The sequence below is a fragment of the Tachysurus vachellii genome, chromosome 1 (genome assembly GCF_030014155.1).
Source record: "Tachysurus vachellii isolate PV-2020 chromosome 1, HZAU_Pvac_v1, whole genome shotgun sequence".
NCBI classification, from domain to species: Eukaryota; Metazoa; Chordata; class Actinopteri; order Siluriformes; family Bagridae; genus Tachysurus; species Tachysurus vachellii.
In genome coordinates, this window is record NC_083460.1 from 29,463,751 (window position 1) to 29,483,613 (window position 19,863).

General features: G+C 34.7%; 1 protein-coding gene across 1 annotated transcript; it reads left to right on the top strand.

Moving 5' to 3' along the window:
- The first annotated feature begins 4,191 nt into the window (after positions 1-4,191).
- adgrl4 (adhesion G protein-coupled receptor L4) lies at positions 4,192-19,164 on the top strand. Its single transcript, XM_060881851.1, has 16 exons — positions 4,192-4,299; positions 5,968-6,183; positions 6,302-6,436; positions 8,583-8,732; positions 10,364-10,434; positions 12,546-12,713; positions 12,900-13,083; positions 13,683-13,793; positions 13,909-14,108; positions 14,386-14,565; positions 15,888-16,091; positions 16,617-16,837; positions 17,355-17,421; positions 17,778-17,869; positions 17,977-18,145; positions 18,258-19,164. Exons 2-16 carry the CDS (start codon positions 6,138-6,140, stop codon positions 18,318-18,320), a joined length of 2,061 nt encoding a protein of 686 aa, XP_060737834.1. The 5' UTR covers positions 4,192-4,299; positions 5,968-6,137; the 3' UTR covers positions 18,321-19,164.
- The last annotated feature ends 699 nt before the right edge of the window (positions 19,165-19,863 follow it).

The following is a 19,863-nucleotide window of genomic DNA, read 5'->3' on the forward strand; positions in this document are numbered from 1 at the left end:
AAAAAGAATAGTACTATAACAATGGTATATACATGAAAAGCTGGGAACATTCACATACAAATAAAGATTAGTGTGTGTTTCCAACCTTCTTATTTGGTAGTTTTTTAAAATAGCACTTGATCCAGTGCAAGATTTTATGTTGCATGATAAACTAGAAGTACAGCTTATTCAGGATTTATTGTCTTATGTCTGTTGGTGGTGCTATTCTTCTTGGTTAAACAGAAGTAATCTAATTTGTAGTGTGTAATGCTTCACCTTTACATCACAGTCATGGAAAAAAATTAAAACAAGTTTTTCAAATAAAACATTTTTTCAAAGTATTTTCCAAATTATTCTGACTCATGGAAAATGACCTAACTTAATGATAATTTAAACCATGGTAACACTTTGCATATACACAATAGCATAATGAAATAAAATATAAACAGTCATGCACATCAGTGATAGATATATTTATCTGAATACTTTTTCATTTGAGGTGTACAGTTAGAGTGAAAGGTGAGATTAAGATGAACAAAGCTTATCTTAAAAGCTACAGTATGTTTAATGGTTATAAATAATTAAGCTAAGAAAAACATTGCCAAGCAAACAAACAGCAAATTAGACACACGCATGCAATATTTTATGAAATATATAAAACTCAAACACAACATAAAAGACAACAGATTGAGCTCTTATTTGTTATCTGGGCTAAGCAATCAGATAAGAATCACTTCTATGTTACATCTATGTTTACTCATTCAGCAGACGCATTTTTTTTTACCAAAATGGCTTGGAAGTGAGAAACAAGACTGTACATAGAGGCGTTAAAGGAAATGACAAGCGCTCAAAGATGAAGGAGCAAGAACAGAGAGCATAAATGTCCACAAAGAAAAACAGAGGTACATTTACTGCGACTTAAGAAATTTACGACTTAAGAAAAAACTCGTATTCAGGAGTGCTTCAAACACTAGTCATGAAGTAATCACTCACACTAATGATACAAATCAAAGATATATACACAACTGGGTCAGTAATTAACATGTTACAGCAATGAAGAGAAGATATATGTGGATCAATACCACTACCTCGACTCATGGAAAAGTCGACTTCTCTTTAGGCGTTCTAAAAGAGCAAAGAATAATTTCTATCAGTGTTTCGGCTTGTTGTTAAAGTGGTTAATGTAAAGTTTTAATATGTTTATGATCAGCTCTTACACAACATAGAAAAATAACAAAAGGAAAAAAAAATCACTATTGATTATAATGACAAAATTATGGCAAATTTATGGCAAAAAGGAAGGAAAATAGAATACCAGGAGGATATCCGTGAAGCACAGATTAACAGGCATGCTCTGTGCCCACAGTGTGAAAGTGGGAACCAAACCCCTGTGGATGTTAGACAACCATACCAACCACTAAGCCAATGTACCTCCACTTGTTCCTGCGAAGGGACACAGTAGATCAGGAGTGCTTAACATATCCAGTCCACCTTAGTAAATGTTTTTGGGAGGTGGGAAGAAACCGAGGATTCAGAGGAAACCCAAATCGAACACAAGTTCAGGATGGGATGTGTATATAAGAGTTAACAGTGTTATCCACTACAACACTGTACTGCTCACATTTTCATGTTGCTTTATATAAAGTGGCTGTTATATTTGTATGTAATGGATGAAGAAGTGAAGGCTGAAGAAAGCAAGCAAATGTCCTTCATTAACTCTGCAAGCACAGTACTCTACACTTCTGCAAGAGGTAAGAAAAGTAAACAACCAAAATGGTTGTTGTGATAAAAAGATTTATTCTATGAGATTTCAGAGCTCCAGTGTTGTGTACATGTGTTGCACATGTGTTGCAAATTATCAGTGTCTTTTAGCAACACCATGTGAGGGGCGGAAATCTCCAAACACCACTGCGTTTCCCAGTCAATCTTTACACATTGTAATGATATTCACTTTAGATTCAGTAAGAAAAAATAACATCTTAAGGGCTTTAATATATCCTGACACTGCTCACATCTCTCCTGAGACTGTTGATTCTTGACTCTGAGAGGAAGAGGGTGTAATTACTGCGGGCATGCAGTGTGATACACTTTCAGGAAGTCTGGCGTTCAAGTGTTCCCGTCTTATTGTTCTAAGGCCTGAGGAAGCGTGCCCCTCCCAGGCTTTCATTTTGCTCCCAGAAGCCACACAGGAATAAGCTGTGGGTTAAGAAGCTTCACAGCAGTGTATGTCATATTTATTTGTCTACCAGGCATTTACCCAACACAACAGCTCTATTACACTTTCAATATATTTCTCCCCCTTGAGTCAATTTACCTCTGTTTTCATCTCATATATTTAAAAACAATTTATTCCCTGACTATACCAAACTGTCAAACTCCCCTTCAGACTTAAAATAATAAAATAATTTTACAGGGTTGAGATTTGCAGCATATATAACTAAACTGAATGGGTCTTTTGGGATGTGCCTTTACACATTGTGTTACAGCTATAATGTCTTTATATTACCTTTGTTTGAACTTTGAGATCTTCATCATATCACTTTCACCGTATCATATTCTCAGAGCGATTTTGCTTTCGAGTATAAAAATACACCACACGTTGTAAAGCATTTATGCTCACGTGTTAAAATCAGAGGTCTTAAAACACATAATGTAGCATTCTCAGAAAACACTAAGAGTTATATATATTATATTATTTTTGAATTATATACACTCAACAACTACTTAATTATTGTACACCGTCTCATTATTATCATTTTCAATCATGTGACAGATCAATCAAAAAAAATATTTATATACAGATACAAGAGCTTTGGTTCATGTTCTCATCAAACCAGAATGGGGAAAATGTGATCTCAGTTATTTTTGACAGTGGCATGGATGCTGGTTCCAGATGGGCTGGTTTGAGTGTTTCAGAACAGTCTTACACAGAATGCAGCAAAAAACAAATATCCATAAGCAGCATATCTACAGGCATAAACTCTCTGTGAATGTGAGAGATCAAAGGAGAATGGCCACACTGACTGGAGCTGACAGGAAGGTTGCAGTAACTCAAATAACTACTCTTTACATCCATGGTGAGCAGAAAAGCATCTCAAAGCATCAGTCACATTCATATTTACACTTGAGGCAGATTGTCTACAGTACATTAGATGCTATCTTTTTCAGATTCTACTCCTGTCAGCTAAAACAGTTGAAGTTAATGTCAGGACTCTGGACTTTGGTCATGTGCAGTTGTTTACATTTTGTGTCACGTGTCTGCCCGTCCTTGTCTCTTCCTGCTCGCTTCTGCACACCTGTTCCTCATGTGTCTGATTGTCTTGTCTATTTAGTTGAGCCGCGTTGCCTTGAGCAGCGCGGGATCCTCTGTTTTTAGTTGTCGCCATGTCTGGTTTTGTCTTTGTCCTGTTTTGTGTTTTTCTTTAAGTTAATAAACCGTTTTCTTTTAGCTATCCTGCATTTGAGTCTGTTTTATCCCCGCGTTCGTGACAAAGGCATTACATGTTTTAATATTAAACAATGTAATTTCTAGTTCTTTTTTTTAAACCTAAGATAAAATGGCTTCGCATTAAGAAAGAAGGCCATCTTTAAAAAACTATACAAACCAAGCACTATATAAACAATGCTTTTTTCCACATCGTTGGGGAGAATTGCATCATGGTCTATGTATCAAGCCTTTTACAGGAGGTTGGCCTTCTTCTGCTCTGTGTCTTTTATATCTGTCAGAAACATGGACCATGTATTCCCTCAGTTAGAAATACAGCCCTATCATGTATTGCTCTAACATTTACACTGTGTTGATTGACACATCCAGTAATTCAAATCTTTTGCATGGAACCTGCTGGTCCATTTTTACAAACAATCAAGCTTCAACACCATGTAGGTTATGAGTAAAAAAAAATAAAAAATTAAATATATCCACAGCATTGTGAATGAACAAGGCAATTCAGATCACAATAGTTCAGTTTATTATTTTATGATGGTAGTAACTATAGTAGTAGTCGAAGTTATAGATTAGAGTGGCAACAGAGGTTAAAATAACCCACAGATCACCCCTTTTATGAGACGTCTTATCAAACTACTGCTCACGCATCATATAACAGCTGAGTTCACTTGAAGGACAGCACTAACTGCCCCCTTCTGTACACATTAACCAACAAGCACATGTATATCTGGTGTCACTCGGCTTGACAGTGTGCAGTGGCAGTGGCAGGTCAGTGGTTAAGACGTTGACCTACTGCTCAGATGGTTGTGAGTACAAATCCCAGCACGGCCAAGCTGCCACTTTGAGCAAGGTTCTTAACCCTCAGCTGGATAAATGTAAGTTGCTCTGGATTAAGGACATCTGCCAAATGCTGTAAATGTAACAGTAAAGTGAGGCGTGTTCTCAGTTTCACTCAGACAGCATATGCTTTTCTGTTGTTGTGGATGTCTATGGCAAGTAAGATTCTTACTTGCAATCTCACAGTAATATACCTTTTTTTAATAATAGTATACTAAACCCTTTTAAATGACAGCACTGGTGTATTCTCAAATCTGTAATGTAGATATATTTTTGATCTGATAATACAATAGGGTCAGCTGAAAGAAAATCACTAAAATGTGGAGGACAGGGGTATTAAGTTCATGTTTGTTAATGTGTGGCTAAAGCAAATTCTCTGTAAATGTTAGTTATCTTGATGTAATAATATCCACAGAAATGCTACGTTTATTTTCTTGCCGTTGTTTTTGCTACCTGATACCTGCTCCATTTTTTCTACTTTCTATTTTTCTAAACCCTACATTCAGCAACCTCTATTATTTTACCAGTCTCAGTCATGGCCTCTGTTTCTTCACCTGTGTCACTCCTGTGCTCTTTGGCCTTAGTTACAGCCTCAACTTGTTCCTTGGCTTGTCCCAGTCTTAGCCTCAATTCCTGCAACTACCCTAATTGCAGATTATTTTCCTTCACCTGTGCTTGTCCTATTCTCTTTTTCACCTGCAGTCTATGCCTGTTTTACGTCACAGGTCCTAAATGTATCCTTTCATTTTTCATCTGTCCAATTGTAGCCTGAATTTCTGCAGTTTTCCTGGGCCTTGCCTCACTTCCTTCACCTGCCCTGGTCCTAGGCTTACTGACTTCCCCCGTCCAGTTCTATCCTTTCTGGCTTCACCTGTTCCAGTAATAGCTTCTCTTTGTCCAAGTTGTAGCCATTCTTCCTTCACCTGCCCCAGTCAATGCCCTTTTTTTCTTTATCTGCATCAGTTACATCCTGTATTACTATATCAGCTTTAATCGTCTTTATCAGCTCTTGACCTGCTCTGTCCCTTAAGCATTTGTCAGTGTGCAACTCAAGCACCTGATTCTTCCTCAGAGTCATTTGCAGACATTCAGCTATCTGAATGCATATCCTACAAAAATTCCCCTGTGTTTATCTCAGGCACTCTGCCATCCTTATGGGCACTTTTAGCTGCTGATCATGTGCTAGACTCTGCGCTATGCTCTTTTGCCCTTCCTGCTCTGGCCCAGGTTCAGTTCCTGCCCATTATTCCTGTCCTGCCCCTGGATCTCTCTATGCCCCATTCTCATTAGGCCTCAATCTCAGCAGTGCATATTACACAAAATAACACAGGAGTATTAGAAAGAATTCTGGACCTGCCTCTTTGTTTTCTGTATTTTTTACAATGTTTGTCTTATATTTTGATTTTGGCCTTTTTCCACTTCCTGTCTTCCTGCTGCAAAAGCTCCACCCTGACCATTACCCCCAACATTCCTTTGTTCATTTTCTCGATAGGTTTGTTTCTATATCGATCTCCTTCATTTGGTTTCTTGCAAGTCTTGCATGAATAAAAGCTGAAATTCAAATTAACTTCATTGTAGTCTACCTAGTTCCTAGATTTTCTAGTTTCCTCAGTCTAGGTCCAAGTACATTTGTGTCTGGGTTTAAACTTGAAATTAATTAACACAATTCTTTTTAAATCCCCAATACATTTTTAATTCAATTCCAGGCTTGTGCTGAATTACAGCAGTGTCCCTTTACCATGTCTGCGGGAGCTGATTAAGGACTGAGACGGGAAGGGCCAGGATTGGAGAAACAGGAAACTGATGAAAGGAAATGATGCATGTCACACAGTCACACTGTGCCTTTGGTAAAAAGTGATCCAGTCTCAAGGAACAAATGGAGTTTATCCTCAACAGATCGATGAAACTCTTACTTTTAGCAGGTAGTTCATCTTTTATAAAAACTATTCTAAGTAAATGAATGTTCAACTCTCATGACATATACTGTATCTGCAATCAATTTTCAATCAATTCTGTTTGTTTGGGTTTTTTCCCTAAAAGCCTGGGTTTCAAGTGCGCTGGGTCCATGCAAAGCTTCAGGAATTTGCAAATCCTGTCACCAGAACGCAACTTGTGACAGCAAACAGTGTTTGTGCAGGCAAGGTTTTTCTGGAGATGGAATCAGACAGTGCGTAGGTGAGTGTTTTCTTTTGTTTCATGTATGACTGCAGTATATTTTACCCCGTCCATGGGATAAATTGGAAAAAAATAAATTTCAAGTTGTGAATAAATGATTTTAAACTGATATAAACTGAAAATATTATTGAAATAAATTATTTTTAAACAATATAGCTGAGCAAAATGCGGGTCTAAGCTGGTTTAAACTGGTAGTATAATGGAGCTTGCTGTCATTCATTGAAGTGTTTTTGTTCCTGGAAGCTGAGTTTCTGAATTCAATGTTTTGAAGCTGTGAATAATAAATAAATAGGTTTGCGAGTGTCAGGATTAACACACGGAACATTGCTTTGTAATTTTTGTATTCGTTTTTATTATTTTAATGTACTATGTTTATTATTAATGTGTTATTGGATGTTTGATTTATTTTTACTTAGCGGTTTTTCAACAGTAGGTAAAATTTATTGTCAAAAATGTACTCAGTGCAAATTTAATATAAAATAATGAATCATTATTGCAAGAGAGCATAAAAACCCTGACATGCATGCTGCAGCACAGCTAAAAATACCCTTCCGACAGCTATATCTGTAAAACTGAAGACATCAGCCATATGTCTGTTTTTTATAAAACATAACTATGAAAAAAAAATTGTGATTTCACAATTTTTAGCAAGATTTTAGCTAAATCAGTGACCACTTTCAGCAGATTCACTGATTTCACTACTCCAATCATTAAAAGGGCTCCTTACCCAACATTATCTTTGCAGGTGGCCAAATAGAGTTTTAAAAAATCATTGCTTTGGTTAGGTTTATTTATGAGTTCTAAACATTTGGTCAAAGTATGTTGTAGTCAAAGTATGTTTGCCACTATTTCCTCCAGCTTGCTCATTAGAGATAAATTTACTCAACTCAAAAGTGAACTCATTCTCATCTGGGTGACACTAGATTATAAACTATTTAACCCATTATCTTCTATAGCTGTGTACTATATACTCAACAAGTACAATTTTGTAAACAGTATATCTTTAAAATGAAGTCTATTTTATTGAAGTTGTAAACTGTTGAAGGAGGCCTGAGAGCAAAACCTCCATATCAACTGTAGTCCTAAGCCATCATAGCAAAAGATGTGGGGAGGGGAGAGAGTGAGAGATGGGGGTGGGGGGTATGGGAGAGAGAGAGAGAGAGAGAGAGAGAGAGAGAGAGAGAGAGAGAGAGAGGGAAGGAGAGAGAGTAAGAGTGGGAGGCAGCAAGAGAAGGAAAACAGACTATTATGTATGCTTAGTGTCACGTAATGGTTAAGGACAATGTACATTGTGTACGAAGTGAAAGCAAGACTAGCTATGACAGCATAACTAAAAGGGATCTCCAGAAAATAACAGATACATGAGGGCACCCTGACACATAAATCAAGCAGCCACTCCACCATCAACAACCTGAGTGAAAGTGCAAGCTTTTTCTCCAACTGATTGAAATGCATCCAAACATGAAAGTTCACCAGAACACTTTCTGCCCTTAAGCCCCCTTTGTCTAAGGACAAACTATTCACAAAAGGTGTTTTTTTTTTGTGAGTGTTGCTTGATTTTGCTGGAACTTTTTTCCACCAATGTGTTTTTGTGCTTTTATTGCACACAACTACACACAGAATTCTTTTTTTAAGCTCCATCCAGTGAAAACTGTACCACAAAACACATTCAGACACATTTGTATAACATATTTGTACGACCTCAAGAATCAGGCTCTCAGATGTGTAAAGAAAGGAAACGTTTAAAATTTTCAGATTCAGATTTAGCACCAAAACAAAATATGTAAAATTGTTAAAAAAAAAAAAAATAAATAAAAAAAATCATCGACTCAATTTAAAAACTACCCATGGTTTGTTTTATGCAGTTTTATAGTACTGTTTTGTAATTTAACTGTACTCTTTTCTAATTTAACAGAACAAAATCAATTTTATAGCAATTTTATATTTCTGAATACGAAAAACAATACGCATTTCTAAAATACGCAAACCAGCAATAATGACACCATGGTTAAAGTCACAGAGCTCACAATTTTTCCACATTCTGATGTTTGATTTGAACATTGTGTCAACTGTATGTGTCTATATTTTTACATAGTGCTGCAAGAGAACAACTTTCTCTTATAACAACTTTCTTTACTCTCCTTAGATTATGATGAGTGCACAAACCTCACTAACATCTGTGGGGATAATGCCAACTGCACAAACACAATAGGAAGCTATTACTGTATCTGTGTGCCTGGATACAATTCAACAGGAAGCCCCCAATTTCAGCCTAATGATGGAACATACTGTAAAGGTGAGACATCGCATTCATATTGATTGACTCATTTTTTGTAGGCTAGTTAAGAAGTTAAACGTAAATGTTAAGAAAAAAAGTTTCCAAAAAGTCAGTTTAAGAAGCTCATTGTAAAAAACAACTGTAAATCTTATACATGAAATCATGTGCTATTAGTTTGTACAGTTATAACGCTGTCTTAGCAGCTCATAGTTGGTGACTTAGGTTCAAAAGTTACGTCAATAGAATTACCCAAGGAATGTTCCTCAAAGCATTTTTGCTTAAATTGACTTTCTAAGCAATTTTAGTTCCTTTTCCATTTCATTTATTATGACCTCTGTGTAATTCACACCTGTGAGGTTGCCAGATTATTCTCAAGAAGGATCCTGCAAGACAGGGTTTCTTGATAGTGTCTAAACAGCCCTTAAAAACACATTCAAGATCTAAACAATCAGAAAGAAAAATAAATTCTTTGGTCTCAAATATAATTTTTTTGAATCAGTATGTGAGTCTTTTTCTCTTTTATATTGTTTCATGTTTTTAATCAAGAAACAATATAAAATATAAAAAAGACTGACATGATTATTAAAAAGAATTATATTTGAGAACAAAGAATTTGTTTTTCTTTCTGATTGTTTAGATCTTGAATGTGTTTTGTTGTTAGCATTCAATATGAAAATTGAATCAGGGCCTATTATATTGCCAATATACTGATGCAGGAATGGTCCTAAGTATAATTAATCACTGCAATTTTTGTTTAATACATTTTTTTTTTGTAGAATTTTATTGGTTTATTTATTATTTATAAAATAAGCATTTTATTATATTGACTATCTGTAGTTCTTACTAGTCTATTTACAGCCCAAAATATACATTTCAGAATGAAATATATTGTTTACAATAAACCATCAGACACTAGTGCTGGATTTAATTAATTTACTTAATTTATTCCTCACTCGTGCCAGTATTGTGCAAGAAAAATGGGCTTGGGTCCAAGATCCGAATCCTGTATTACTGAGACACACCTTTGTTTTACTCAAACTCCACCCTGTCATGTTCGATTCTCATGCAACTGTTTGAGAAGTGCGTAAGGATACGCCTGAGGTTTGAATAACAATGTGCAAAATCTGATAATGTAATATTTCAGAATACACTTGTCACCATGTGCACATAATGTAACTCTGAATAAGGCTCATGAGGCTGTTTGTGTTTGATCAAACATTGTTTGCTCCCGTGTCTTGTAGATATTGATGAGTGCACAGACAGTACTATTTGTGGGCCTTTCTCCAAATGTCACAACACAAATGTCTCTTTCTACTGCACATGCCAAAGATATTATACAACATCATCAGGAAGGAACTGGTTTCTGCCAAATATCAGTGACTTCAGCATGCATGTTACTGTTTTGTGAATTTCGTATTTGCTCTTTGCATGTTCTCCCCCTGGGGTTTCCTCCTAATGTCCAGTCCCCATGTCTCTAAATTGTCCATAATGTGTGAATGGGTGTGTGAGTATGTGTGTTTGTGTGCGATTACATCTTGTGATGGCTTGGAACCCTGTCCTGATGCCCTGACGGATGGATGGATGATAGATAGATTTATGAATATTTGCTGTTCTGAAATGAACATATGAAATTGTGTTTAATTTTTCAGAGGACCCAAATAAAGACTGTCATCAGGACACAGGATGTATAACAATGACTGTTAAAACCACAATTGAAAGTGTAAGTATGACCTTCAATGAAGTATTTAAAACCTTTCCTCATAATGTTTTATAAAGACTAAAGTAAAGCAATATGTAAAATATACTGTAACAATATGGATTTAACAGCATGGATAAAATGGAATAATATAAAAATAAAAATGCATGACATAAAATCCTATATATAAATATTTAGTATATCAAAATATAATAGAGCTTTTTTAAAATATTGCAAATAAATATTGAAAAAATGAAGAATAAAAAAATCTAAATTTTTTATGCAGTAAAAAAATACTGAGTATACAAAAATCAATAAAATGTAATAAATAAATAAATAAATAAATAAGCAAACTTCTAAATTTTAACGCAGCATAAATACTGGCAACGGAACATTATGTATAATGTTAAACAATGATAGATAAACTGTCTAATAACAGAGATGCAGTTTTTCTTTTAAGTTTTTCTTTTTATGGATTGATAAACAACTAGAATATTTTATAAACAATAGATATGCTCTCTTTTTAAAACAATAAAGTTATGCTTGAGAGGTTTTTAGTCTCTTTTCTAACATATACCCTGTTACTGTTATTATTTAGAGTAATGAACCAACTTTTCGACAGCATATTAACAGTATTATTTCTCTGAGATTTAGAGCAAGATTAGCTTTAGTTTTTCATAAGAATTCAAAGGTTAAAACATCATGAATGCATATGTGTGAATGCATACAAACGATCCACACATATTAGTATTTTTTCTCAACCTTGCTGACTGTGGCATTTTTCTGGACACATTTTCCTTAGACCTTGGTGGTCACGTTGTGTTCAGGAAATAGCTGTTCATGAAACAGTACAGTCATTAAGATCACATGCTTTCTGGGAAACAAGGCTTGTTTTTCCAGGCAGGAGTGAAGTAATGAGGATTTATTTATAAGCAGCTGTATGATCGTGAATCCAGTGCTATCCCTCCGGATGTCCTGAATGCCCATGTATGAGGGAGAACGGTGCTCTCTGGTGGAGCAATTGAGATGATACCAGCAAAGTAGTTCAGTTAAATCTTGGTTAAGTCTAATCTAATTTATGTTTTGTTGCTCTGTTTGTTGCTCTACCATCATTTCCCCTCCACTTGGAATAATCAATCGTTCCAGTGTATAATGTGTGAGTGACAATACAAAAGTTTTTCATAACAACTTGCATTTGTCCTGAATAATGAGAGGGAAAAACATATTATTTGATATGCTAATGTGAAGCTATCTTTTCTGAAACTAATATCCATATGATTACCTCAGTCAACATCCCACAGAGTTTATGTAATTCATCATATATTGCAAACTAGTGGAGTCCATGCTAGCTCAAATGTGCTGACATTAAAACAAAAGGGAGAATAACAATTACTAAGAAATTCAGAGACCTAGATATATTTCAAACTCAGTCAACTATATTACATTTTCAAATTATAAAATAATATAAGAACTTTTGAAAAATAGAAGCATTTTAACTAGTGGTCTTATACCTCACAGGCTGTGTCTGTATGTGTGTATATACATATACTGTATTAATCTTTTTTACACGTATAGGCCAAACTTAAAAAATGCAACTATATTATTTTATTGCATCTCCTTTCTTTTTATATATACTGCAAGGTTATTGCTATAATTATCCAGTTTCCTTATAATGGCATAGTGTTAAATACTGTTACTAGAGAATGTGTCTGACCAGAGACACATTCTGCGAATTGATGTATTTAAATATTAGAGGTCACACAAAGAAAGCTAGACATGCTTTTGTACACGTACATACTGTACATAACTGTGAGAATAGAATGACCTTCACTTCAGAATTCACGTCATCCCCACTTACTATTCTGCTTTGCTTACCCAATCTGTTCAGGCTTTCAGGAGGAAAAAAAACTCTATGTGGTTCACTTTGCAATTTAAGGGGAGTCCCACAACAATATAGTAATGAAATCCAACATTTGCCCTTGCTCTTATTGCACATTACTTTGTGTGATTAGACATCAGAGGCAGTCAGTGAAGCACAAATTTGCAGTTGCTGTAATTTAGAGTAAATGCTGTCACTGATGGTTAATCACACTGTTGAATGGTGTTTAAAGCCTCTTAATCTCTCATCTTTGTAGATCATTAACCTGCCAGATCCACAGCAGCAAATGGAGGAGATAAAAAAACAAACATCAGGTGACCTTGCTCCAGTCACAATAATCTCTTACATTGATGCCATGGAAGCAGCTGCAATACAGTTTGCAAATGAGTCTCAGAAAGGCAGTGCTATAAATGCCACGATCAGGGTAATTTCTACATGCTCTACACATTTGAGTATATTAGTACTCAAAATGTACTAAAATAAATATATGACACTCTATACAGTCCTTATTAAAACTAATAACAGTATGTGTGTATTAATTATATTAAATATTAAAAGTCTGTCTTTAATTAGCCTAAAACATGAGCATTTTGTGTGTATACTTTTGTAGAATTTGGTACAAAGTGTCAACAATCTGGTGGAAAAAGAGGAATCGGAGACATGGAACAGAATGAGAGAAGAAACCAAAGACCATTACATAACTAAGTTACTGCATACGGCAGAGCAGGGTGCATTGGCTCTTTCTAAAGCATATAAACATTCAGCTAAAGTGGAAATCAAAACAGCTGATGTAGGTAAGGCAAACAGCAGAACATTTTGGCCTAAAATTCAGGAACGTTCTCAGGATCTCCTCCTACTTGCACTGGGATGAAACCATATTGACTATAAAGGAAAGAAAGAAAGAAAGAAAGAAAGAAAGAAAGAAAGAATATTAGCAAAGCTAGCTAGCTAAACACATAGTTGCGCTAATGTTGCCGGATATGAAGTTAGGTTAGCAATAGGTCACAGCTTTTTAGCTTCTGTAACTAGCTAAATTTGCTAACTACATGTTACAGCTGATTGGTTCATAAGTGCTTGGTTTTCATTAGATAAACTATTAGCATTCCTTGTGTAAACCTATAGCCATGTTTGAGGCTATTATTGAGGCTTATATTGTGAAAGTAGCCATGGTCACTAGCAGGCTAACTAAAAGTTAGCCTATTTAGCCCTAATGCTCCCACATAGAGGTTACAACATGGAAAATAGTTGACGACTAAATTAGATCAGAATATATTTATACATTTTTATTTATACATTCACACAAAACGCCTTTACGAAAAAAAGTATCAAATCATTTGCCAAGCAACTGTTTGCTTCTAATTTGTTCAACATTTATTAATTTCTCTATTTATAGAACTGAAACTCTACAAATTTGACCCTCAGAAAAAACCGAACTCCACCATCTCAGCATCTATAGGTGGAGATTCCATTTCACTCAGTCCCAAATATATGAAAGCAGCTAATGGTAAGCATGCACAATTTCATCTTGCTTTTTTTCTTTAAATAAGGCTATTGCTAATTCCAGTGTTAATCATACATATAAGAGATGTCAGTATGTGGTATGATATTTTGTGCATTAGGGAGTGTCTCTGTTATATTCCTGCACTACGACAGCATTGGGCCTCTGATGAAGCCCACCTCTGACCCCGGGGTGAATGACTACAGCCGATATGCCGAAGCTGGGGAAATTATAGTAAATTCTCCTGTAATAGCTGCTGCCATAAGTCCAGTGAAAGCGTTCCCATTAGATCATGTGACCTTCACTCTGAAACACAATGAGGTATTAAATTATGTTCAGTATGAAGCATGTAAGCAATAATATGCCTATATAAGCTGTGTACACACATACTCTACTAAAATTACATGGTATCACCATAAGACTTCTATATGTACAGTACACATCTATTAGATGTTGACTATTTGTATAATATGATCTAAGGTACTAGAGTAATATACAGTATGAGGCATAGCTCTAATATATATGACTTGCAATGTACTCTGTAGTTTTATGTAATATTTTCTGCCTTTTTTTTTACTTATTTCAACTTCTCATTAAGCCTATAGACCCTGAAACCGATGAGAGCAAATGTGCTTTCTGGGACTATTCACCGAGCAACATGAAAGGTCACTGGTCCATCGAGGGCTGTAAGCGCTCTCGTGTCAACAAGACCCACACAACCTGCTCCTGTAATCACCTGACACACTTTGCCATCCTCATGTCCTCTGGCCGTGCCAATGTGAGTTTGTCAATTCTCAACAAATAAAGTCATGCTGGAGTGTGATGAAATCACTTTAATATTAATATATATGTGCAAATAAAACGTATTTAAGTACATCTAGAGACAACTATTATCACATAGTATGTGAAACAACAGATGTTCTTTGTCACAAAGATATTTTGACAAATAAAATTGAATAAGATCATTTATTATTGAATCATTTAATTTAATATTTAATTTCACACTTGTTTTTATTTTTTTATTATTTGTCTTAAAGAGGTTAGGAGAAGTTGGGGCAGAGTTCATCCATACAGCATTTTAACCACTCATTAACATTTTCATTCATTAAATACTCCATTTAATTTGTAAGTGCTTCTTTTGGGTCATATTTTCATTTGCCAGATATAAGCCAAAATTCTGTTGCTGTAGTTGCCCTTCAGGTCACATAGCTTGGTTAGATATTATGGCACCTAGTGGTCAAAATAAAAATTACAACAAATGCTAACAGATTCAGTGGGGAAGGAAATACTCACCCACTATTTGTTTGAGTGAGGAAGGATCAGTGGACAGGAAGGTTAATTAGTATAATACCTTTTTTCATTTGTTATGCACACTCTGATAACAATGATGGAAACCACACCAGCAAACTATTTGAGCTCTAGCTAAGATAAAATAAAACACTGTAACTTTCCTAGACTAAAAAATATGTGATTAGCAATGATTAATTTACATTGGTAATTGCTTTTCTCTGAATATCCAAGCTTAGGACGTTGGGGTTGGAGCACAGGGCCAACCATTATAGAGCACAAATGGAGCAGACAGGATTAAGAACCTTGATAAAGGGCCCAACGGTGGCAGCCTGACAACATTGAGGCTTGAATCCACAAACGTTTGGCTAAAATCACACAGCCCTAACTGATTGAGCTAACATTAGCTGTTAAAATGTCACCTATCAGCAACCAGTAACTATCATAATTGCACCGGTTGCTTATAAAACTATAAGATCTGATTTCAATAAAGCCCTTACTGAAACATCTGAAGTTTGACATTTGACTAGTTTGAAGTACAAATTAACCTGATTTAAGTGTAACCTGACAGTTTTGATCAACTAAAGGTATTGGTAGGCTATAGAGTCAAATGTGATAGACTCTAAACTTTAATTTGAGTTGAGTTTGGGCCATTGTATTGTCATCCTGCCCAAGAAAATCTATAGTCATGCAAATGAAATGCAACTGACATTAATTATAGTTTTAGAGTAAAGAATATCTAGTCAACCATCCATTTTCACAAACATAATACATACAGTTTCTTCCATTCCAATAACTGCTATGTCTCCTCAGCTCGCTGCACACTACAACGTACTGACCCGCATCACTCAACTGGGAATGGTGATCTCCATAATCTGCTTGTTCATGTGCATCTTCACTTTCTGGTTCTTCAGTGAGCTTCAGAGCACCAGGACAACCATCCACAAAAACCTATGTTGTAGCCTTTTCATGGCTGAGTTCATCTTTCTGATTGGGATCAATATGTATGCACACAAGGTGAGCTCACAGAATATTGTTGCTTTATGTCTGTAAATTTATAACAGTTAAGACTCATTATATAATGTGAAGGATTGGTTTCAAAAGAGAAAAAATGTTGTTCAGATTTCCTGCAATCCCTTATATTGCTTTTTTTAAATTGCACAATAAAAAATGCATATGCAATATATAACTAATTACACCATGATGCTTTCAATTTATTATAACCCCCTCAATACCACTCACCTATTGGTGTGATGCTATAACCGTGTGCACGATGGCCATGATAAAAGAATTTGAAACTATTTATAATTTGAGATAGATAGATAGATAGATAGATAGATAGATAGATAGATAGATAGATAGATAGATAGATAGATAGTGACACTTTGTAAAGCAAATGATATTTTCTGATATGCTTAAAATAATATAATATATATTAAGTCTTCATTATGAAAGCATTAAATAAGTATTAATACTATATGTGTATTAAGTATTAATCATTATAACTGTATCGAAATAATAATTGTTTCTTCCATGTTTCAGTTGTTTTGTTCAGTTGTTGCTGGGTTGCTGCATTATTTCTTTCTGGCTGCCTTTGCATGGATGTGCATCGAGGGTATACACCTCTACCTGATTGTTGTCGGTGTCATCTACAACAAAGGCTTCCTACATCGCAATTTTTACATATTCGGTTATGGCAGTCCAGCAGTGGTTGTCATAATCTCTGTAACTCTTGGCTACAAATACTATGGTACAAATTCTGTGTAAGTATTCTGCCTTAAACAAGAAACTTTGAAATTGAAATTTCATGTCAATTGCGATAATATTTTTCAAAACAACTGTAACTTTCAATAGCATAACATTGAATCCATTCGTGATTATATACAGGATATTTTCTGAGATGCGTTCACAGTATAATTTTTATTATTAGTTTGCATGTTCTCCCCGTGCCTCGGGGGTTTCCTCCGGGTACTCCGGTTTCCTCCCCCGGTCCAAAGACATGCATGGTAGGTTGATTGGCATCTCTGGAAAATTGTCCCTAGTGTGTGAGTGTGTGAGTGAATGAGAGTGTGTGTGTGTGTGCCCTGCGATGGGTTGGCACTCCGTCCAGGGTGTATCCTGCCTTGATGCCCGATGACGCCTGAGATAGGCACAGGCTCCCCGTGACCCGAGGTAGTTCGGATAAGCGGTAGAAGATGAATGAATGAATGAATGTATGTGTAAAACAGTATGTATAACAAAAAGGCAAAAAAAAATAATTCTTCTTTTGCTTTTCAACAGATGTTGGCTAAGCACAGAAAGAAATTTCATCTGGAGTTTCATTGGACCTGCATGTTTAATAATTCTGGTGAGTCTTTACTATACAATTAAATATCTATCAAAGGGAGCAAACTTGGTTGTTTTGTCTGAGTGAGAGAGCTGGCATACTCTCTCTACCATGTCACAGTGACCCTAGTCAGTCATAGGCATCTACTGTATAAGCTCATGTACATGAAAGTGAGCAGGTAGCAAGTGTGCTGTGCTGATTTATGACAGAATGAGCAGTAGTAAAATAAAATAACAAAATAAAGGAAAATAAAATATATAAATACTTGACTGTTTTTTATGTGCAGGAATTATATCAGATGTTTAAACTTAAGTTGAAGTTTGTCAAAAAAATTGTATTTTACTGCATTCACCCATAGACGTTCTTCCTATTTCTAGGTGAATCTGTTGGCTTTTGCTGTAATCATCTATAAAGTCTATCGTCATACAGCAGTGAAGAAACCTGAGATCAGTCACTTTGAAAATATCAGGTGAAATATATTATTTTGGTAAATATTTGTGAGAGTTTGAAATTGTCATTTCTTTTAAGAACTAGGAATGTTAAATGTGTCCATAAAATTAATTTTCTCAAACACAGGTCTTGTGCGAGAGGAGCTCTCGCTCTCTTATTTGTACTTGGAGCTACATGGACATTTGGTGTGGTGCACATCCTCAATGAGACCACTCTCACAGCCTATCTCTTCACTTTTGCTAATGCCTTTCAAGGGATGTTTATTTTTATCTTCCTCTGTGTTTTGTCTAGAAAGGTAATGTTTATGTAATTCTATTCCATGCAAATTCTTTTTGTTTTATTGTCCAATTTTATCCTCATGCTTGAAATAACAATCTTTTAAATATCTTCTTTCTTTTTTTTAATAGGTTCAAGAAGAATACTACCGAATGTTCAAGAATGTGCCATGTTGTTTTGAATGCCTGAGATAAGGAAACCAGTGAATTTTGGCCAATCACCAACAAGGAAGAAAGCTAAAAATAAAAATAAACTCATAAGTAATTGAGGATACTAAACAGTACTTTTTTGCCTACAAACAAAATAATTTTTTTTATATTACTATGTAGCAAATGTGATAACCGAGGTCATCGATCATACGTATTTGAAATTAAAGTTAATTTGTTATTTGCCTGGCAGCCCAGAAAAACCCATAAGATTACACTGTGATTGGATTCAGACAGAAATAGACCATCTGCCTTTAAAACCAACTTTATATTTTTAAGATGGCTATATATATGTGCAAAAATATTTTCGTTATATATTTGTGCAAAGACTCAGTTGGATAAAGAGTCAGTTTTATCATTTAAAGAAAAAAAGGTCTGCATGATTATGTCTAAAACACAATATTACTGCACAGCAATAGGGGTTATTTTTTTCTAAGAGTTTATAATAATTTCCTTTTACTTGTAGTAGAGTTATATGCAAATATACTTCCAATTGAAATCTGTAGTTCAGAAATAAATATAAAATTTCACCATATGAAGGATTTTCCCAGGATGCCACATATTTATTATACACTGTGTACATTTAAAACAAACATATTTTAATAAAGCCTAAAATTGACTGGTCTCAAATAACAGCAAAATTATTCCACTTAATATGTACAAAACCTTTTATATGCAGTAACTAATTCATCTGATCAGTTATTTACTACACAGAGGTTTGTTTACATTGTATTTAATGTTGCTTAACCTAAAGTTGTGTTTCTGCTTGAAAAAGTTTTGTATTCTGTATGTACTATATGTATGTATGTGTGTGTGTGTGTGTGTGTGTGTGTGTGTGTGTGAAATTTATAAATATATATATATATATATATATATATATATATATATATATATATATATATATATATATATATATATATATATTTTATTATTTTTTTTTTTAAGTTTTTTTTAGGTTTTTTTTTTTAGTTTTTTTTTTGTATTTTTTTTTTTAGTTTTGCCACTGAGTAAATGTTTTTTGGTGCCTGTTTTTTTTTTGTTTGTTTTTTTTTTTTAATTACAAATGTTTTTTGCATTACTATCACCACAGACCATACAAGTGGCATTTCAAGATTAAAACCACAGATGACTAATGTATGTCTTGGAGAAAGTATATATTTAAATCGGAACTTAAAAGTCAGTGCTAATATTAACTGTGCTGTGACACCACTGTCTATCTGCTGTGATTAAGTTATTGACCATTTTGAGTTTGATCTAGATTATTCCAATAAAATTAATTAAACACATTTTCCCATCTTTAAACATTTCTCCATTCACCTTCACTTATTCCAATCCCTTGGTTTAATTTTCCAGTTATAGAATATATATAATTAAATTATGTCAACAGATTGCTAGAATGTGGTCAAAACTGCCAGTGTATGTACTGACAAGTAAACTCCTGTATATAACCCTAAAGATAACAAAGCATTCCTACAATATTACTGATAATTCAACACTTGTTTACTTTAAATACTTTGGGGGATGTTCATGA

Excerpts from the sequence above, each read along its gene's own strand:
- adgrl4 (XM_060881851.1), top strand. The coding sequence starts at position 6,138 with ATGGAGTTTATCCTCAACAGATCGATGAAACTCTTACTTTTAGCAG. Across the intron at positions 16,092-16,616 it reads TCAATATGTATGCACACAAG|TTGTTTTGTTCAGTTGTTGC; the intron begins GTGAGCTCACAG and ends TCCATGTTTCAG. Across the intron at positions 16,838-17,354 it reads TACTATGGTACAAATTCTGT|ATGTTGGCTAAGCACAGAAA; the intron begins GTAAGTATTCTG and ends GCTTTTCAACAG.